This window comes from Osmerus eperlanus, chromosome 11 (genome assembly GCF_963692335.1).
Source record: "Osmerus eperlanus chromosome 11, fOsmEpe2.1, whole genome shotgun sequence".
NCBI classification, from domain to species: Eukaryota; Metazoa; Chordata; class Actinopteri; order Osmeriformes; family Osmeridae; genus Osmerus; species Osmerus eperlanus.
The window spans coordinates 6,459,063-6,479,235 of record NC_085028.1 but is presented as its reverse complement, the minus strand read 5'-3'; the positions used below and the strand labels follow the sequence as shown (position 1 = coordinate 6,479,235).

Here is a 20,173-nt window from a genome sequence, read left to right as displayed (position 1 = left end):
AGCCAGGTTAGTCTATGAGCTGGTCTCTAGGGTTAATAGAGACTAGTGGCTTGAACATGCTGAATCATACGTGCTTTGTGTGCGTGATTCTTCTTTTGAGAGTTTTAAAGTCATTCTGATGACAAGTTACATTGAACATAATACATTCTTCTTTTTTATCATCACCAGTATTAGGACGTAATCTGAGTGAGCCTACCCAACAGGCACCAGATCCCAGATCCAGGTCTCAGGGAAGTAGGTTCGCACGGTCTCCAGCGATTCTTCTGCTCTTCCTCTACCACCTTTTGGAACCATTTCGGCCATTGGCATACAATCTGCATCGTCTAACATTTTAATCATGTTCTAAATTCAAATGATCTGTCTGTAGGTTCGCCACAATTAATTTTTTACATAATTTCCAATGGATTCTTTTCACACACAACATGGCATTCGTTGAGAACAGAGGAAGGAACCGCCCAACCAAACAATCACAGTGAAGTTTGTTAGTAGTGCATAGATAACTTACCACCTTCGGCCTCGCTATTATATGACATTTGAACTGCATAACCAATACAGTCATAAGGTCTTTTCACCTCGGAGTTGGTGATTATCTTAATTCCCACATCCTGGAAGAAAGAAAACAGAGGAGGAGCTACATCAAGAACTATACAGGTCTATCTGGTGACAGAGTTGGTTAACTTTGATGAGAGAAACCCAGTGCAACAATGTAACACACAATGGGCTCCATCATGTAAAAAACTGCAGAAATTCTCAAAAGACAAATCCTTCTCATAGGCCATAGAAGGTCAACACTCATTTTACAATATGCCCTCTCACTTTAAAGATGCTGTAGACGTCGTTCATGTCTTGAACAGGTTCATAGAAGGAACGTTTCTTGCGGCTGGATGGGTCTTCAGCTGGTATGATAGTAGGCTCTACTTCTGGTTCTGGCATGAAAGGCAATCGTGGCATTGGCAGGCAGGGGTATGGTTCATTGTCGTCTAAGGAGTAGTGGTAGCCAGTCAGCTTATCGACTGGTAACAGCTTGTACACCTGCACAGATAGAATGATTCATAGGAAACATGTTAGTTTGTGGTCAGTGTGTTAGGTCAGAGTGTGAGGTCAGAACAGTTGTCTGTATGTGGTCAGAGTGTGGTCTCGCTGTGTGGTTACACTGTGCAGTCAGAACATACAGATTTAACACTGAGCTCCTTTTCAGGCTTCAGCAGCAGGACAGACTGGTCGATGGCCCTGATGGAGCAGAGAGAGCCAGGCGCAGCCTGCAGGCTCAGGGACGTCTTCTCCCCAGGGAGCTCCTGAGGCAACGAGAAGCTCAGAGAAACCTGCACACAAACACACATCATTATGTACAGAGTATGCACCTGCACACAGTGGATGTGGAGAAGATGACATACTGTATGGATGGACTGACTATTACTGTAACCCGGAGCCTACCTTGTTCTTCAGGCAGAGCCTTATGGGGAAGTCCTGGCTGTCTGCCACAGCCTCTCCGCTGGGCATGACTGTGTACACAACCACCTGGGCGAAGGGTGCAAGGTCTACCATCTTCTGAAGGGGTACACTCAACTCCCCTCTATTTACTGGAGACAGAGGAACACACAAGAAGCAAATGGAAATGACTTCTCGCTCTAGGTCCCAGTACAACGTCAGACTGTCTGGTAATTTAGTGACAGATATTGACTGTACCTGTCTGCTCCGTCACAGTCACAGGTATGCGTCCATGATGCACAACGCTGCCTCTTGACATCACCTGCAACCACAACACAACCGACTGTAGTACCACAAGAGATTGCAATTTGGGCCCCCCCCCGCATTTTGGTTGAAGGTCCTCCCCCCCATTGGGACCCTGGGTAGTCAGTCCCACACACACTTTGACGCCCATGTCTGTACTATCTCACCATGTAGAAGAAGTCCAGAGTCTTCTGGCCCTCCTTAAGCTCCTCCCCACTGATGATGTAGGTGGCGCCCACTGTGGCGTCTGTCTCACAGGACAAGGTCTGGCTGGCCTGCTGGATCCTCACAAAGCTCTTGCTCTTGGAGTAGAAGGCCTTGAGACTGTGGTGGGCTGAGCCGTACTCTGGAAGGCGTTGGTCTCTAACATACGGATGCCTGTCCTCTTTAAACCTGGTGCGAGCCTATAGGGAGAGAAACGTGGAGAGGAGAGACAGCTGGGTTGAGGGGACTTTGAACTCCAGGATAGAAATAGAAAAAGAGAGAGGAAGAAAGGTGGTGGGTTAAAGAAAGAAAGAAAGAGAAATAAAGTAAAAAGGCGATACAGTAGGGAGAGAGCAGACCTGTAGGGATACATGTTCACTCCAAAGGGAGGTGTCCAGAGAGAAGGGGACCATGCCCTTGCTGTCTGTGGTCAGGGTCCAGTTATTCACAGGGGCACCAGTCTGCAGGAACAGGTAGACCAGCTCGTTGGCTGCAGGAGACGAGTCTGGGCCCACCACCTTGATCTGGAAACCCACAGGGCATACTGGGATGACTGGACTAGAGATGAACACCAGGGCAGGTGGGATCAGTGACCTCTGGATCCAAAGAAGCTATCTTTAACACCCGCAGATGTAATCAGCACTGTCACTGATAACAGAAAGTGGATAATGTGGTCAATGAGATCTGCGGTCGTTGCTTCTCATTGGTCACCTTGCCCTGGTAGGGGATGCCTGGCTTGTAGGCTGAAGGGGCGTCCTCAAACGTGACCTTTCTGATCACGCTGGAGAATGTTGCGCTGCTGCTGCCCTTCAGGACCACCTCTGGAGGAAGAACATGGAACAGGGGGTCAAGGGTCACAAGGAAAACAATGCTTTTATCCTGCTCCTCTTTCTGATCCCTCCTTCCCCTCCTCTACTGCTCCTTCTCTCTCCACCTCCTCCTTCACCCCTTCCCCTCTCGTACCTGTCGCATACTTCACCCTGCCCTCTCCAACCACCTCCCTCCCCCATGCTCTCATTAGCTCTCTTAGCTCGTACTTGTCCAGTACTCCTCCATCTCCTCCTTTTTCTCCTCCTAACTTACCTGTCCCATACTCCTCCATCTCTGCCTGCACCTGGAAGCTGTCCCGGAAGCCTGACATGTTCAGGTTGAACTGCGTCACATCCACCACTTGTGTTGCACAGCCGCTTTTGTCCGTCTTCACAATCAACCAAACAAAAGAGGAAGAGTGTGCTAATATTACTAGAGAGACCCAGGCAGGGAACAGTTCCTCACAGACCCCACAGGGTGGCCCAGGGCTGCGGTCAGGTCTAACTTACTCACAGTCATCTCATACTTTATGCATATGTCAGAGGTGATTTCCCTGTCCAATAGCCAGTAGTATCTGTATCCCCTCTTCCTGCAGACCTCAGCCTTCACAGAACCCAGGACAGGCTTTCCATACGTGTACCTGAAGAGAAGCAACACACCTGTCAAACTGCCTGGCTTGATGGCCATTGACTGTGTCCTGGTTGACTTATGATGGCATCACCATCTCCATGAGAACTTACTTTCCACAGACCCTGAGAGTGGCCTCTGTGTCCAGGATGGTGATGACGCTGGGTAGCTGGACCTTCACCTCGTACTTAGGAAGGACTGAGAGGAGGGCAGGGAATGAGCACAGAACTATATCCAGACACATACATTGTTACAGACTCTGATAGAGAGTGATACAGGCAATAACACAGTCACAAACAGGGATATACACATTAAAACACCATTACAGACACAGCTAGAAGGCTGACCATATTCCTTGATGTCGAAGAAATGGTTGGTCTGTTTGCCCTTGTCAGTCCAGGCGGTGATGGTGTAGGCACCCTGGGTGGCCTCTGGTGTTGTGGGGTGGGACAAGTCCAGGATGCCGCTCACTGTTGATTGGTTCAACCACTGAGCGATGCGGTTGGAGTTGGGGTCCTTTGCACCAATCAGAAATGTTGAAAGTCCGTTTGGTGTCAAGAGAGAGAACGTGTAAACTTCAACTGCACACTTAAGGTGAATCTAAACCTCTTGGATGGGGGCCAAAATGTGAATTTACAATTCATATTTCATGCTCAAATTAAATGTACATCATTACTAATGGTTGATACTGTTTGAAAGAAAGAATTATGAAGTTTGTGACAATGGTCAATAAAAGTAGTGAACTAAATATCTGACAAAAAGTATGGTCATGCTACATGTTATTACTGGAACCATGGGTTAATATGGCAAACAAGGTTTCTAATGGTGAGTACTTATTATTTGGACTTCCGTACGAGAAACGTCTGCACGAGAAACTGTATAGCCTACGTCCACAAATATGAATGTGTTGCATATGGTTCTTAGTGCACTTGTGCCCCTCACAATATAACCAATGCATTTTCTAAGGGAAAGAGAATAAGCTTTCTGCGCATATACAATGTGTCTATATCACTGTTGTTTTTCACATTGTTGGGTCATAGGATGGGTATAGCTCAGTGGTTAGAGCATTTGACTGCAGAGGTTGTAAGTTCAATACCCCCCTGTACTGACACTTTGGATGAAAGCGCCTGCTAAATGAATACATACATTTGTCACAAGGTGACAAATGTATTTTTTCAAATTCGTCAATATAATGTGAGGTGTCCACCTTCCAAGAGGTTAAGAGGAAGTCTATTCTTCTAAAGGTAAATCTATTCTTATAAACGTGACTAGATCGTTTTATAGACTATCTATAGATGCATCTCATTGTTTGGGCTTGTATTTCAAAATGAACTAGTCTTACCTGAAGCTCCACAGTTTGAAACTGTAAAAAAGAGAGAAGCAGTGTTATGCATTGTCAGATTATACTGTATGTGTGGGCGAGTCAGAGACTCTGCCTTCACCCACGCTCTGTTCGAGTTCTGTCAGACTAAATCAACAAAACTTCAGGTCACTGCACCCCCCTAAACCCAGCACACCTCTAACACACAGTGCACATCTGAACTTTGATCCACAACTGTGATCCCGAATCAGGACCTTCCTAGATAACAGCACTGCTCCTTCTGCAAGAACTGTCATCCTGTCAGCCTTCTTCCACTAACTCCAGAGGTCATAAGTATATTAAACAAATCACAGACTTGTCAACCCAGAAACACCAGACACAAGAAGCAGCTCACCATCTGATTGTATGGCACAAAACTGGAATCCAGCGAGACAATTCGAAACTGGACTGAAAGGGTCAGAAAACAGATTCTCAAAAAACAGGAACTACAAATTACACTGTATTGTCCTACATTGAATATTTAAGGTTACACCAGCTGATGGTCTCCTACCCTTCTGGCCAGGTTTGTAGATGGGCTTGTCTGTCTGGACGAGGGTGATGAAGGTGGAGGGTCTGATGAGGATCTTGGCCTTCTTGCTCATGGAGTCCTTCTCTCCGGTCACTGAGACATGGAGAGTGGCCACAGTCTCACGGCCCACAGGGGGGACCTGCAAGACACGCATGCACACTTCAGATCTAAGACTCTGGGGTTGTGACACTTATGGTACCAGTACAACAGAAACATGGTCGATTGGTGAGTTAGTAAGATGAAGGACAATAAAGCTGGAGAACCAAAGACTTGCTATATCTCCTCAACACAAAGCTGTCTAAAGTAAACATGATTTCAGGGTCTTTCTCAAGCTCTTACAAATCTTGAACTGATCAAAATGTGCATTCCAATGGTTGGTGAAACAACACAGATCTATTTGTCGGTCGGACTAAATCAATGAGTCCCCTATCAGAGTGCTCTGGTGTCAACCTGCCTGCATGCCTTTCTGATCTTAGGCAGTGAAAAGTACTCTGCAGCAGTGGCCTCCAAACCAAAAGAATACCTGTGGTGGGTTCTGGGTTCTCACTAGCTCCTGCTGATCCCTTACATAAGAGTCACAGTAACAGAGAACCCGAGGGTGGGGGTTGGGACTGGAAACTGGGTGGAGAGGGGTGGGGGTGGAAATATAAAAGGGTTGGAAAAGAGGGGGGTGAGGAGAGGAGATGAGTGGGTTGTGAGGAGGGGGATAGGAGTGGAGATAAGGAGGTTGGGAGGAGGGGTGGAGGTTAACATTTTCAATGGAATGCAGGGTCTGCTCCAGTTAAAAGAGATCTTTGTTTAGACCGAGTATCACAATCAATCAGATCCCAGCACCAATGCTGATCCTCTGATACACCCGTAGAACCTCTCTGTGACCTGAAAACAACGGCTGAAGTAAGATCAATCTGTGGCTGATTACATAACTCAGGCAGAGGGGGAGAGGCAGAGGGGAAAAGATAGAGAGAGACAGAGAGAGAGACAGAGAGAGAGACAGAGACAGAGACAGAGACAGAGACAGAGAGAGAGAGAGAGAGAGAGAGAGAGAGAGAGAGAGAGAGAGAGAGAGAGAGAGAGAGAGAGAGAGTGACTCAACGGCTGCAGCTGCTGGGTCGGGTCCTGTTGTTGGGCCTTTTGGGTAAATTATCATACGTCATACTTTACAAAAACTAAATGTTCAAACTCTGCTCTGTCTTCCAGGTCAGATCATGGGTAGATTAAGGTATACCTGATCTCAGGTCAGATCATGGGAAGAGGCAGGTCTCAGCTCAGATCATGGGAAGAGGCAGGTATAACCGATCTCAGGTCAGATCATGGGTAGAATCAGGTATAACCGATCTCAGGTCAGATCATGGGTAGATGAAGGGATACCTGGAAGGACACGCAGCGGTAGTAGTCCTGGGAGACCCCAGTCTCCTCCAGCAGGGTGGCGTTGGCCTGCTTCAGCTTCAGGATCACCCTGAGGGAGAGGGGCTCTGTGGGGCCATGAACGTGGGCACACACAGTCTCCATCCCGCCTCCCACCACCTGGGAGCTCATGGTCACCATGTAGATACTGCAGAGGAGAGGGTAGGAGAGACGGAAATAATTATATGTCAAGATGTTGTCATGTACCACAGTCAGAAGGACCATCTATAAACATTCATTGAAGTAATATTTCAGCTTAGTCAGTGTTGTTGACGTCAGACAGGCTGGGCTGGTATGTTGGGAACAATGATGAGTTAGCATTTTGGACATCTGTATATTTAGACTTTTCCTCATTCCACCAATTAGTATGATCTGTACATAACTTGGGCAGGGAGGTAAGACGTTGATTAGTCGTGGCGAGGGTGCACTGTTGAATAATAGTGATTGTGTCTTAAGGCCATTCCTCATCATTGTCAGTTAATCCAATGACGATAAGAACTACACGCAGTGACAAGTTGGTTTTGTTGCTCTAAAAAGGCCAGAACAAAAATTCCCCGTTACGTTTCCTTCAACACACCTGTGACTCCGCACGTATGGTACACTAAGATGATTTCGTCAGCAACAGAAAATAACAAATTGTTTCCTATAAAAAAATTAAGTCGTATTTTCTAAGAAGCCTCATACTTACGATTCATTGAAGTTGCGCGATGTCGCAGTTTGTATCAGCGCAGATGCGATCACAAGAAGGACGCAGATCATTTTGGGTGCAGGACACATCGCTGCGTTCACTGTGCGTTTCTGTCCGCTGCAGAAGCTCTTCCTGCGCACTTTTAAAAATGTGTTGGCCACCCGCGGTTACTCACGAGGGTCAGAAAACTTTCGGAAACAGTGGTGTTTATACCTCGCTTCCCCCCGTCACTCCCTTCCAAAACGGTTGGTTTTCAGCAGTCTCCTCCCTCTTCTCTTCTCTCTCCTGCTCTCTCCTGCTCTCTCTGTAAAAAAAAAAAAAAAATCCCAAAAGCTCCAGCCCTGCGAATAGTTGGACTCACAAAGAATGACTGGTTTGTGCATGCATGTCTGTGTGCGGGGAAGGTCAAGCATTTTTCAGACACTGAAAAAGTAATGTGGTGAAAAGGAATGTAGGCTACCAGTAATGTTCCAGCGGATATCAAAACCTCAGATGGATATGCTATCTCACTATGTGATCATATGGGATCAAAGGCAGGTTTTTAATAAAGCAAAATGCCACAAGACACAGTAATGTGTTCCCAATATCGTTCTGTTATGTATTTTTCATTTCTGACTTGTTTCCAATATATCTTCCTACCTCAGCTATGTTTTCAATAGCTCTCGGCTATTGGAAACATGATGCTGTTTGTCAGAAAGAAGGACAGTAAATTCTTAGAATCATTGGTTGGCTACAACGTTCATTTCAGGGGATGAGTAACACAATGTTTTTATTTTCTGTTCTAAGAACGAAACAACAACAACAACAACATTATCTAATGTAACATTGTAAAATATACAGTCTTCGCACCTAGTTTTGGGTTTTAGTTTCTAATGAGGACACAAACAGAAGCACCAACACACATGCACATAGCTATTCTAGTGACAGGACCTCCAGGCCCCATTCAGCAGGCAGAGACACACTGAAGCAGCCCATATCAGAGCAGCTGCCAGGACTCCAAGTCGACTCCTCTCATGTTTGGGACTCGTAATATGTCCTGGAGGGAGAAAAAAAATGTCTGTCTGTCTGTGTTATCCTATCCTATCTATCCTGTAACAGGTGTGTTATCTCCTAGTCTTTCACAAAGCCCCTACCTACAGTCCACCTGACTGTTTCACTCTGGGACAGCAGGAGGCAGCAGAGTCAAGCTCAGTAGGAAGCAGAACCTATGATTTTAAATCTCCATTCTCGGGATGGGCTCATTTGACATTGATTGTCCTGCCATGATATGCTGAAAGGCCTCTTAAATTGAGAAGATAGCTTCCAGTATTGATACGGAAAATGTAATGAATCGGCTTTCTTGTATTTTATGTCTCCTTAATAGTAAGCGTAAATGTGTGGCCATGTGAATGGGGCTGATGTACCTGGATATGTGGGGCAGGTGTCATATAACAGTGCAGTTCTGTGAGGAAATTGTCTGGTTCCCACTCATCGAGAACCAGATCGAGCTATCTTCTATATTTTTAATTAGACTGCTGAAACGCTGCAATTTTTCTTTGGGATATATACAGTATCTGCATACCCACATACGCATGTGTGTCTGTACTATACCTGGGTGTGTGGGGCTGATATCACAAGTAGCTGTGCTGCTCACAGTCTGGTTCCCTCTGGGGTTGTAGACTGAGCAGGTGACCCAGTTACTGCTCCGTTCTCCAGGTTCCTCGAGATCTCCAGGGAACCAGACGGCGCTAATCTGGAGGCTGAATCTGCCCCGGCTGTCCCGGGACAGGTTCCGAACCTCGCTGCTGTTGACAACCATCTGGTCGTGGAGGACCCAGCTCATCTCAGCTTCAGGGTAACCCCCGGTGCTCTGGCACCGCATGAGCGTGCCGTCACGTCGATGAGCTTCCCTGGGCCGGGGCTCACACGCTATGGTAGGCTGGGAGTATGGGGCTGGGGGACGCAGGAAGAACACATTGTTTGAACTGCTATGATAACACAATCTCACACCCCTCCAGCTCCACCATCAGAGACTTGGAATTACTGCTACAGCTGTGTCTGCAGTCACGAAAACACAGGGGAACTAGAAGCAGGATGATAGATATCCTGTTCTCACTGTAAAGCACACTGTGAAGCTGTTGGGCGAGGTTGATCAAAACACATCATAACATTGAATCGTATTTTCAATTCAAATGTTCATGTCATAGTGTGTCATATGTCACAGTGTGTCATATGTCACATATTGTTTCATATGTCACATATTGTGCCATAGCATGTCATATAGATCCTGGCATATCACAACTCATTTGAACGTATCTAACCATATCTTAACATATCACTTCTTGTAGCACATTGCAACAGACTGGTTGGGTATTGTGTGTTATGATTTCACACTTGATTGCATTGCACACTGTATTGTACTTTTTTATGTTCTACTGTAGGGCATAGATTCATATTGCATTAATGGTGTCTCTGGATTGGTTTAGCAAGTCTCACCAGTGAGTTGGAGCTGAATGTTAACGTCAGCATAGTCTGAGCCCGAGAAGAGGAAGCACTCGTAGTCCCCTTCATCCCAGAGGGTGGTGTTGTCGAGCAGGAGGCTGGCATCGCCCTCTCCCAGCCTGCCCTGGTTCATCGACACCCGGCCGCGGTAACCCTGGTCCTGGGTCTTTAACAACGGCTGGCTTCCCTTCAGGTGGAAGACATTGTGCTGCACCTGGGGAGTCCGTCTTGTCCAGATGAGCTCGAGGGAAGGGTGGAGGGTGGGGGGAGAGAAGTGGCAGGGCAGGAGGACAGTCTCTCCTAAAACAGCCTCAGTCAACGTCTGGCTGGTTGTGATTTTCAGACAGCTTGAATCTGGATGTAGTTAGGGATATGTTTGACATGGGAAAGGGTGTGGTTCAGTGGTGGAGCATTTGACTGCAGGTTTAAATCCCTGTCTGTACTAGGCTTTGGATAAAGGTGTCTGATAACTGAATACATTACTGTTACACTCAGCAGATGCTTTTATCCATAGCGACACACACCATTTTTTATGTAGCAAGTAGTAAGTACAGAATATCAGCAAGGACAGTTCTAATACTATTTCAGTGGTTATGTCAATGAAGTCAGTTTTTTTTTATACAGTACAAGTGTGTGTTTTTGTGTGTGAGTGTGTGTGTGTGTGGGGGGGGGGGTGGGTCCAGTGAAGGTGTATTGAACAGTTGAATACCTCACTAACCAGGTTTGAAAAAAGTGGAAAAAGTCATACATGATACTGTTTGCGGTAGTATCAAAACCTTACCCACACACACCTCTAAAATACCCCAGAATGAGCAAGATGACGATGATTTGAAGGAAAATACAAAGCATTTCCTCACAATTCTTTCAAACAAATGAAGATACTGTTGAAAGGGAAAAAAGTACATTTAGAACAATCCATTTCCAACACACAAGTGAAATAAAACAAAAAAAAGGCAATGCCAATAAAACCAGTATTTCCAGAAAGCAGTCTACTGTTTCCAAAGCAATCTTTGTACACAGTTTAAAGTGTGTGGAGTACCTCTACTATACTCAGCTATTTGTATTCAGTTTCTCTTCCAAGTACTATCAACGTTTGTCCAATCCTAACACACCACACAACCTACCTTTGAGCAAACATGTAATCTATGAATCACCAAGCAGGTGTGTTGAGTTTAAGGGATCATTGTGTTTAAATTGATGCAACAGCAACTCACCGTAAAACAAGAGTGTTGTTGTTGATCGGATCACGTCTTGATATTCCTCCGCTCTCTGTGAGAGTGAGGGAACCTGACTCTCTTCTCTACCCTTCCTCAGGGCTACTGAACACCTGGCTGGCCGAAAACAATGGGTGTTCTCTCACGCCCAGGCAAACATGTTAGGCTGTTGATAAGGGCTGCTGCCTCACAAAACACTTGTTGTTTTTTGACATGCAACATTAGGAGAACCTCTTTACATGGTGTATGTGTCTTCCATAAAGGCTCTGTAAACAGTGATAACAGGTGTGGGCGGACTGCGGAAAAGAACTAAGCCATTGTGTTTCGGTTAAAGTTAACCTTCAAGCCTCATCCCTGTCTTTCTCTCGCTCGCTCTCTTTCTCTCTCTCTCTCTCTCTCTCTCTCTCTCTCTCTCTCTCTCTCTCTCTCTCTCTCTCTCTCTCTCTCTCTCTCTCTCTCTCTCCCTCTGTCTCTCTATTTCTCTCTCTATGTCTCTCTCTATTTCTCTCTCTCTCTACTACATTTCCCATTCTCTCTCTCTGTCTTTGTGTTGCCAATCCATGTAAAAAGTTAATATAAGCAGAATTCACAGGGAGCTGGTGATGAAATGATGGTGTAACTCCTACCAACATGCCCCAGCGCAGGCCTGGTTCTCTCCTCCACACAGTAGCTGTCTCCCATCCCACCACTGGCGTGCAGCGCGAAGGAGCTGTAAAGCAATACCCTTCACAAAACAGGCAATGATTTCACTGCAGCAAGAGAAGAAGGTTCAGATCATGTCATCCACACAATGAAAGAGCTGCAACAGCATGTTCACACACTGGAATGGCCTGAACACTTGAATCTTAAATCTATTTTGTCATTTTGTTCATATTTTTGTAATGCAATCTAACTGTAGCCAAAGCATTATGTTACTTATCAACTGTCATTGTCATTTGAGAAAACAAATGCATGTACTGTAATATAATCTTGATTCATAATCTCATATTTCCTGTGTATCTCTCTGTTGGTGGACTTCCACCACAATAATGAGAAACCCAGAACCCAAACCTGTGTGTTCAATGTGTCATTGTGTGGTTTTAATGTAAAACAGGTTACACAAATGATGCATGTAGAACGCAATGAGGAGGAGTCTAACTGTCTGACTTTACATATACGGAGTGAGATAGGAGGAGACCCGATGTTTGGGATACTGTAATAGTAGAAATAAATGTCAACAAACAGATGGACACGTCGTAAATCCCTGGCAACAGATGTGCCATATAAAAAATAAATAATAAACTAGGGGCAGTGTTCCTTATTACTATAGCAACAGGGAGATGAAGCAACCCCCATCCAATTTTGGAGGATAGGAAAGGTGGGGGTGGGAGAGGGCAGGACAGGAGGAAGCATGGGAGTAGTAGCTCTGGGGGTTGTGGAATCTAGAAAGAAGGGGTGGGGGGGCAAACTGGATGGAGGAGAGAATCCACAGACTGAGAGGGATGCTGAGGGATACTAATGAGGGTTCACGCTGGCATCTTCATCTCTGCCCTTGCTTGTGTCCTCGGATGCTGGTGACCAGCAGAGAGCCCCCCCCCTGGAAAACATCAGAGGTCTGCCTGAAATCTACAGTGCTAAAAGAGTCTGTGTTTTCAGATTGTATTAGGTAATGTGGCACTGTCAAATATTTCCTCTCAACCGGAAACATCTGAAAATTACATTACAGCAGATAAGTGTTGCTTTGTAGACTTTCAACACGCAAAAGTAAAAACACTGTAGTGTTTGTAATTTTATTTAGATTTATTTATTTTATTTTTTGGGGGGGGGGTGATTGAGTGATATAACAGGTTATTTTTAAAATATTTCATGTGAGGCATGTATTAGGGCTGCGTGCTACAGGTTAAGCAGAGAAAATGTTCTCTGTAGTCCTCTAAGACCTTGAAGACACACTTATTAGAGTAAAAACAAAACACCACTTAAGGCGATCCGTGACAATTGAAAGTCATTGAACACTCGATTACCGACCAATAGCGTTCTTCCTCTATAAACCAATGGTGCGGCCACATTGTTACAGCATTCAGCGAATCCCCTGCGGGTCTGATGCAACAGGACTGCAACTAAAGTTACACCTTCCAACTGCAAGACTGTGTCCTTCCTCTCTGGCGTGAGATTAAATAGTTCCTTGTAATAAACATCAGCTAGTGCCGTTATACACAGCCTGTTGCAAGGGACTGTTTCTACGTTATGTATATCTTTGTAGCACTAGGAAGCGTATCTTTGTTGTATTGTTATCTGGCTTGATAACGCTTTTAAAGATAGGCAACCACACTTTGCTGGAGTAACTGATCTGGGTGTGTTTAGTAGTTATCGTTCATTGGAATAAATTGCGCCATATGTTTGGTATGAACCCAAATTTGGCTTATTTCTTCTGTTTCATATTGTGTGCTTAGGAAAAACACACAGGGAACTAACCGGAAAGTCCCTCGGATCATGACGTAGAGTTTAACTATACGTACAGTGCGGAAGGATTTGTACATTGTGATAAGGTCGGTTTTAGGAGTTCGAGAAGAAGTAGAGGATTTAAAAACTTTCTGTCCGCAGCACAACCCGTCTTAATATCACTTCATGTGAAGTCCTTGCGTCCCAAGGAAATTATGGTTCTCTAAACTGTTGTTCTTGTTACCTCTACAGTCGTTGTGCTTTGCATCTGCAACGCACTTCAAGACCAACCAACCTAGACAGGAAGAATGGGGTAAGTGAACCTTATTGAATGTCTTTGACCATGCATAAATGTAAATTAAGTCATTAAGTAGTCATATTCATTGGGAATTTATGTTACAGTCACTTTTGGATAAAAATGCCTTTTTGAGTCCTGACATTTAAAAAAACCCATCTCTCAAACTTTGAATAATCAATAAAATGTTTATTAATATAGTTTAAACATACAATATTTATATTAGGTTATAGTCATATTAACAACATAATGAGGAATGTTCTTCACATTTAATAGACATTATCAGACTTGGGGTGACTGTCATCATAGTCATCGTTATCTAAACAACAATGTCAATGGATGCCATGTTTCAAGAAAATGTTGCCACCTAAAAAAGTGATTTCAACCCATTCCAGCAGGTGTTCTAGCCATGGTTTCAGATGTGTGAAAAGGTGAAATTGATGTTGGGTAATATGGAATTGCAGGAATGATACTGATATTTATTTGTCCTACAGGTCTCCAAGTTTTTCCTCCATTTTGTCCATAGTGACGCTTGGCCCCATCTCTTTAAAATTTGGTGCATTTCAACGTTTTGACCAAAAAAGAAAGCAAGATGCTGGCATCGATCCTTCGCAAGAAGGTTCCTCTTGTTCGCATGGTCGACCCCATCATTCCCTCTCCCCAACTGGCTAGCCAATCAGGGGACGAGAGGGGGGCGGAGTCACCGGAGAGGCAACATTTAATTGGTGAGTTTCGCCAAGACGCTTTTTTATTTTTCCACATTCCTGGCAGGAGCCGCAGTGCAGCACGGGGCCAATGTCGTACAGTGAGTACAGCTAAGTGGATATTTATCGAGTGCAGACAATGTTGTTCAATCATTTTCAAGTGATCGGTTAGTTTTTTTTTCTGTTTTGATTTTTCATTTATCCATTTGGATGAAAAAAACTGTTCTTACCAGTTTGCAGCATAGTCATCATTTGTCGCTTCAATAAAATATTTTTTTGTTCCACATTTGTCACGGTTTCTGTTTATCGTGATGTTTTATGATTTTAACGCAAATTGTGTTTTTTCGCAGGTGATGGTCAGACAGACTGGATGACTGAAAAAGTTGATTTGTCTTCGTTTGTGTCGACGACTGAGTCCTCTCCCAGCTCGTCCCTACCGCCCTCACCTCTGGAGCAGGATGTCAAGGTGCCCTCAGACCTGGAGGTCATGACCTCTCTGCTGCAGGAGGAGCTGGCCCAACTCGAGGACTATTTCCGCTCCGAGTCCTCGGCCAACAAACTGGAAAAATCCTCAAAATGTGACAGAAGCGCCCAAAATATGGGCTCCCAGTCATACTACCAGCTACCCTACACTTCGTACAGCACCAGCCAATCAGAAACCAGTCCTGTGGTTGTTACCTTGGCAACAGGGGAACTCGACCTGGCAGGCTTTTGTGGCGGTCCAATTGCCAGACCTAAAATGCCGAGACCCGCCCCTTACAGCTACCACCGTTACCACAACAACAGCAGGAGAATGTCTCCGGAATCAGTGAAAGTCGGACAGGAAGTGGGGCACGAGCTGTGGAGCTCCAAGGGCAGTTACTCAGGGAGCCCAGAGAGCCACTACCCCACCCTGAAGACGAGCGTGAAGAGCATCGCTAGTGTGAAGAAGGTCAGAGAATGTGCTTTAATGTTGAAAGAGGAGGAAAGTTACTGTTTTTCAGAAGGAATGTTTTGCAGCGAAGAGATTGCCCGAGGGTTTTGTCTGGGAGGCTCCTTCGATAGCCACAAGAGAGAAGGACAGTTGATGCACGGCAGCGCGAAAGTCGGGGCCGCTTACGATGCCCCGGGAATCGAGGTCCTGCACTGCAACAAAGATGGCGGACTCCCTGGTGCTGGAACGGCTGCCCAGGAGCAGCTTGGCGGCGAGGGCTACTTCCACCAATCGCTGGCCACCGCAGAGCCTTACCACAGCTTCATAGCTGAGCTGGAGCAGCCGACTCAGGCACATGCTGTGGAGCCTGTGCACGCCCACTACCTCTACCCAGAATGCCTTTCAGACCAAAGCTATGAATGTCTGTCCAGAGGGGGAGGGGGGGAAGGGCCTATGGTGGGGGGTCCCCTCCAGCGCCCCGCCCCCCCCAGGCTAAAGGACGACTCGGTGCTGCTGGCCACGCCCCCTCTGGAGCCCCCGACTGGAGAACGCAGGCAAAAGAAGAGAGACCAGAACAAGACCGCTGCTCACAGGTAAACCGGTTTCTGTATTTTCCGAAGTATCTTGGATCATGCATGAGGGTGCACAAAAAAATTCTAGTTGGTCACTTATGCTTTGAATAAACTTCTGCTAATTGACTAAATGTAAATTAAATCAAATACTGTAATAAGTCACTATAATGCAGTCAGATATTTCACTGCATAAGAAGGTACTAACATATAACATTTAGTTACTTTCAATACTGTGTTTATAGTGGCTCAATGGCTCCTACAGTGTTGTTACTGGGGTTTTATCGTACAGTAATATCATGGTGTCTGTGATCTTATACATGTGTTCTAAATCAGTTAATAGGTCTGTTCCTTTCAGTGTAATTCTGTTAATTGTTCCCCCAAAATACGTGGTAAAAATCAGTTGAGAAGTTAGGTCCAGTCTGTTTGCATGATGTTTGTGACGTGAACATCAGGATGTTGAGGACCCGAGGCGGGGGTCTCCTCTGTGTGGTGAAGGAGGCACGGAGAGGAAGCCAGGTCAGACCCTGGAGACTCAGACAGAGACAGTTGTATACTGAATCTTTCCTCCTTCCCTAGCCAAAAAAAAACAAAAAACTGCTTTCTATTTATAAATGTTTTTATTTATTTATTTATTTCATACTGCAGTATCAGAGCAATTAAAAGTACACACGATTCTACATTTAGAGAATAGGTTTTCCAAATTTGAATGAGGATGTTAGGAGGATGTGAGGATTATGACAGGACCACTTGATGACTGTGGCTTTAGACATTTGTCCTTCACATCAGAAAGTGCGACCCCCACCTTCCTACCCAGGACCCACCATCCCTACTTGGCTGATTTCCCTGCCCTCTCTCCTCCCCAGGTATCGGGTGCGTAAACGGGCGGAGCTCGACTGTCTGGAGGAGGAGCTACATGGTCTGGAGGGGCAGAACCGGGAGCTGAGAGACAAGGCGGAGTCGGTGGAGAGAGAGATCCAGTACGTCAAGGACCTCCTCATAGAGGTATACAAGGCCCGCAGCCAGCGCCTCAAACAGGATGGCAGTGCCTGAGCATCCCGTGGCAGCTTGAACCCCGCCAGCACTAGGACCCAGAACTGCCTGGTCGTTCCACTGTCCGACCGGCCACACGATAGTTGCATGATTTCGGTAGTTTTTCTTCAAACGAATGACATGACGACCGCTTTACTATTGCTCCAAGAGGAGGACGAATCAACACAAACACCTTTCCGGAATGTGTACCTGGGTGGGCAGATCCAGTCTCACCAGGGCGAGGAGGGTAACCCTGGACATGTCCGTTACCACTGTGATAACCTGACCCAAGCTCCCGGCCTTGTGACCATGGAGGCTGAGCTTGCTGTGTCTGGCCGTTTACACAAGCTGTCTGGACAGTAGAAGTAGCAGTGATTGAACAGAGGTTTGCTTGTTGCATAGTGATATGTGGTGGGTGGCGTCAAGGCTGCTACTTGCTATATTGTTGGACATTTTGATTTCATTTTGTCAGTTTGATCGTTTTTGCCTCACCCAGTCTGAGTTTAATGGATTGCCAGGGAAATGTTTTCAATTTCAATGCTGTGCAAATGTTCTTTATCATTATAACCCGATGCTACCACTTCTCTCTCAAACTGTATAGTGTTTGTGCCGACTCACAAGGACGAGCCCGAAGTAGCTAATGCATGTATGATTTTGGAAAAGCATGTGTGATTGTTATTTGATGAAGGCGATATTCCGTTATCTGCATGGCTTAACTAACAACCTCCCACAGAGCACATACTTGAGGGACCTTACATAGTCTCGTCAACTGCCGACATCAGACAGAGCTTTAAACCCCTTCTCATTCTCAGGTTGGGTTTTTGTATGCGAGGAGGAGAACAAACATGGCGTCCACTAGCTTTTCCCCTTCCGCTCTATCTTGGCTGTACTTGCGAACAAACAATCATCCGTTGACACGACATTGAAATTGTTGTCGAGTAACTGTCTGTGACTTTATGACAATCTAATTCTGATTTGTTCAAATTCAGGCCGTAGAGTTCAATACATGTTACTGTCAGGAACTGATCAGGTAAACAACAGCCAAATAAAGCAATTGTGTTGTACCCTTAACTTTGTTGTGTCACTTATTGTTTTTACCATGTATGTTCCTAATGCAGTGTTATGATCATGTGCACAGAACACCCCACAATCCCAAATAACCCTAATACAGTGTTCCTATTTTGTTTGTATACAGAACACACAGAACCCTAATAAACCTAATACGATGTTACTGTAACAGTGTAATGGGTAGTGACGTGCTTTGTGTGTGTGCATACGTGTGTTTTTGTGTGTGTGTGGTATGTTTATATGTGTGTATTGATGTGTGTGTGTGGTAAATGTATATATGTACCTATGTATGTGTGTGTGTGTTTTGTGTGTGTGTATGTGTGTTTGTTATAGTGTCAGTAAGGAAAGTCCCATGGCTAAAAGTCAAACAGGCCGGTTACAGTTTTTTTTATTCGCTTTGGTACTATTTTCATAAGTATGTGGTAAAACCTCACAACTGTTAGTACAAAACTCAAAGCAGATCATCAAAAAGTCTGTTTTTTCAAACATGTAATCACATGTTCAATTGACAAAGTACAATGCACAAAATACACAATCACTTTTTCACGACACCTAATCAGTGTGTCATCAAAGCTGGGGGCGTAAACACTGGCAATTTCTTTCAACATAGCAGGATAGACAGCAAGGAATTGGAAGAGCTCGTGGACAAGGGATCCGTCAGAGAGGTGGGCATGGGCACCAACAGAGGTCAGAGAGGTGGGCATGGGGCCTCTAAATGTTATGTTTTGTTCTCATTTAGTTACATACTGTAATAGAAAGTATACCTATGTTACAATTATATCTGAAAAATAGTAAAAACTATGTAATTTGCCCAAATGATGAACAATGTCTTCATTGATCCTTCACTTGATTACACATAGGATGGATATTTTGGAAATTATTATTTATTATGTAAATGTGAGTAATGTAAGTGTATTGCCTAATGTGAAACTGTGTAATCTGTCTTTTACATAGTACTGTAGCATATTAATTTCAGCACTTCTAAGGCCGATTTGAAACATGTATCTTGCATTGTTTGCTGTTGGATGAACTGATTGTTAAAAGTACTAAACTGAAAGAAGATCATACTGTTGTGTTTCGGAGATTAAACCAAATGTTCCCATTACATATTACAATGATCTTGTGTTTGAAACAATGATTATGTGGACTGGAAAACATGTGCAACTGACTGAAAGCATTCCATCAGGTTTTGAAAGAATGACTAGCTGCGTTACAAGTGTGATCAGTTTGGATCTTTGTACTAAGAGTTTTGAAAATGTACACCTTACTTGTGAAAATAGTACCAAAGCGAATAAAAAAAACTGTAAAAGGGCAGACAACATTGGATTCCTGCAGTGACGTCACGGCCCCGCTATCTCCTATGCCACCACTTGGCGGGCATATGAGCAGCTTCATATCTGCCATACCCCTCCCTGGCCCCAGAGACACATGAGGCAATACAACACAATCCTTGCAGACAGAGAGATGAGAGTGGAGGAGGGAGGAGGAAGGAGACAGGGTTGGAAGAGAGGGGTAGAAGGACAGGGAGATGAGGGTGGAGAGGGGGGAGGAGGAAGTAGACAGGGTTGGAAGAGAGAGGTAGAAGGACAGAGAGATGGGGTGGAGAGGGGGGATGAGGAAGGAGACAGGGTTGGAAGAGAGAGGTAGAAGGACAGAGAGATGGGGTGGAGAGGGGGGAGGAGGAAGGAGACAGGGTTGGAAGAGAGAGGTAGGACAGAGAGATGGGGTGGAGAGGGGGGATGAGGAAGGAGACAGGGTTGGAAGAGAGAGGTAGAAGGACAGAGAGATGGGGTGGAGAGGGGGGATGAGGAAGGAGACAGGGTTGGAAGAGAGAGGTAGAAGGACAGAGAGATGAGGGTGGAGAGGGGGGAGGAGGAAGGAGACAGGGTTGGAAGAGAGAGGTAGAAGGACAGAGAGATGGGGTGGAGAGGGGGGATGAGGAAGGAGACAGGGTTGGAAGAGAGAGAGGTAGAAGGACGGAGAGAGATCTGTTTGGAGCTTTATTATGAGAGCTATGTTCTCAACTCAGTTTGAGTACTTTCGAAAACTGCAATGGGTACCAAAGTGCTGTACATGGAGTTACAGAAAATAAGATGACATACTGTATTTCTTCTATTAAACGCCGC

General features: G+C 45.2%; 3 protein-coding genes across 7 annotated transcripts in view; 1 reads left to right on the top strand and 2 right to left on the bottom strand.

Moving 5' to 3' along the window:
- LOC134028745 (alpha-2-macroglobulin-like) overlaps window positions 1-7,550 on the bottom strand; it is a 15,843-nt gene extending 8,293 nt beyond the window's left edge. The window contains exons 1-18 of one of the 2 annotated variants that reach the window (XM_062472517.1): window positions 7,354-7,550; window positions 6,630-6,813; window positions 5,244-5,400; window positions 5,088-5,140; window positions 4,715-4,735; window positions 3,720-3,888; window positions 3,486-3,570; window positions 3,259-3,385; window positions 3,019-3,133; window positions 2,647-2,756; window positions 2,295-2,459; window positions 1,899-2,135; window positions 1,687-1,750; window positions 1,435-1,580; window positions 1,173-1,322; window positions 817-1,032; window positions 506-605; window positions 197-323 (exon numbers count right to left, since the gene is read on the bottom strand). In XM_062472517.1, the coding sequence (XP_062328501.1) occupies window positions 197-323; window positions 506-605; window positions 817-1,032; window positions 1,173-1,322; window positions 1,435-1,580; window positions 1,687-1,750; window positions 1,899-2,135; window positions 2,295-2,459; window positions 2,647-2,756; window positions 3,019-3,133; window positions 3,259-3,385; window positions 3,486-3,570; window positions 3,720-3,888; window positions 4,715-4,735; window positions 5,088-5,140; window positions 5,244-5,400; window positions 6,630-6,813; window positions 7,354-7,442 (2,315 nt within the window). In that variant the 5' untranslated portion in view covers window positions 7,443-7,550. The remainder of the gene's footprint in view (window positions 1-196; window positions 324-505; window positions 606-816; window positions 1,033-1,172; window positions 1,323-1,434; window positions 1,581-1,686; window positions 1,751-1,898; window positions 2,136-2,294; window positions 2,460-2,646; window positions 2,757-3,018; window positions 3,134-3,258; window positions 3,386-3,485; window positions 3,571-3,719; window positions 3,889-4,714; window positions 4,736-5,087; window positions 5,141-5,243; window positions 5,401-6,629; window positions 6,814-7,353) is intronic. The other variant, XM_062472518.1, reaches the window with a different exon arrangement.
- A 215-nt stretch (window positions 7,551-7,765) lies between these two features.
- LOC134029059 (CD276 antigen-like) lies at window positions 7,766-12,427 on the bottom strand. 2 transcript variants are annotated; one of them, XM_062473032.1, is made up of 5 exons: window positions 11,675-12,427; window positions 11,049-11,165; window positions 9,829-10,188; window positions 8,944-9,285; window positions 7,766-8,389 (listed from the first exon to the last, which is right to left on the bottom strand). In XM_062473032.1, exons 1-5 carry the CDS (start codon window positions 11,727-11,729, stop codon window positions 8,271-8,273), a joined length of 993 nt encoding a protein of 330 aa, XP_062329016.1. In that variant the 5' UTR covers window positions 11,730-12,427; the 3' UTR covers window positions 7,766-8,270. The 2 variants fall into 2 exon arrangements, with proteins under 2 accessions (XP_062329016.1, XP_062329017.1); XM_062473033.1 differs by lacking the exons at window positions 11,049-11,165; window positions 11,675-12,427 and adding an exon at window positions 10,626-10,984 and having other exon boundaries at window positions 7,772-8,389.
- Window positions 12,428-13,241: 814 nt separating this feature from the next.
- LOC134029634 (uncharacterized) lies at window positions 13,242-18,050 on the top strand. Of its 3 annotated transcripts, XM_062473885.1 has the most exons (5): window positions 13,242-13,573; window positions 13,719-13,779; window positions 14,256-14,486; window positions 14,816-15,971; window positions 16,814-18,050. In XM_062473885.1, exons 3-5 carry the CDS (start codon window positions 14,354-14,356, stop codon window positions 16,998-17,000), a joined length of 1,476 nt encoding a protein of 491 aa, XP_062329869.1. In that variant the 5' UTR covers window positions 13,242-13,573; window positions 13,719-13,779; window positions 14,256-14,353; the 3' UTR covers window positions 17,001-18,050. The 3 variants fall into 3 exon arrangements, with proteins under 3 accessions (XP_062329869.1, XP_062329870.1, XP_062329872.1); XM_062473886.1 differs by lacking the exon at window positions 13,242-13,573 and having other exon boundaries at window positions 13,580-13,779; window positions 14,288-14,486; XM_062473888.1 differs by lacking the exons at window positions 13,242-13,573; window positions 13,719-13,779 and having other exon boundaries at window positions 14,447-14,566.
- The last annotated feature ends 2,123 nt before the right edge of the window (window positions 18,051-20,173 follow it).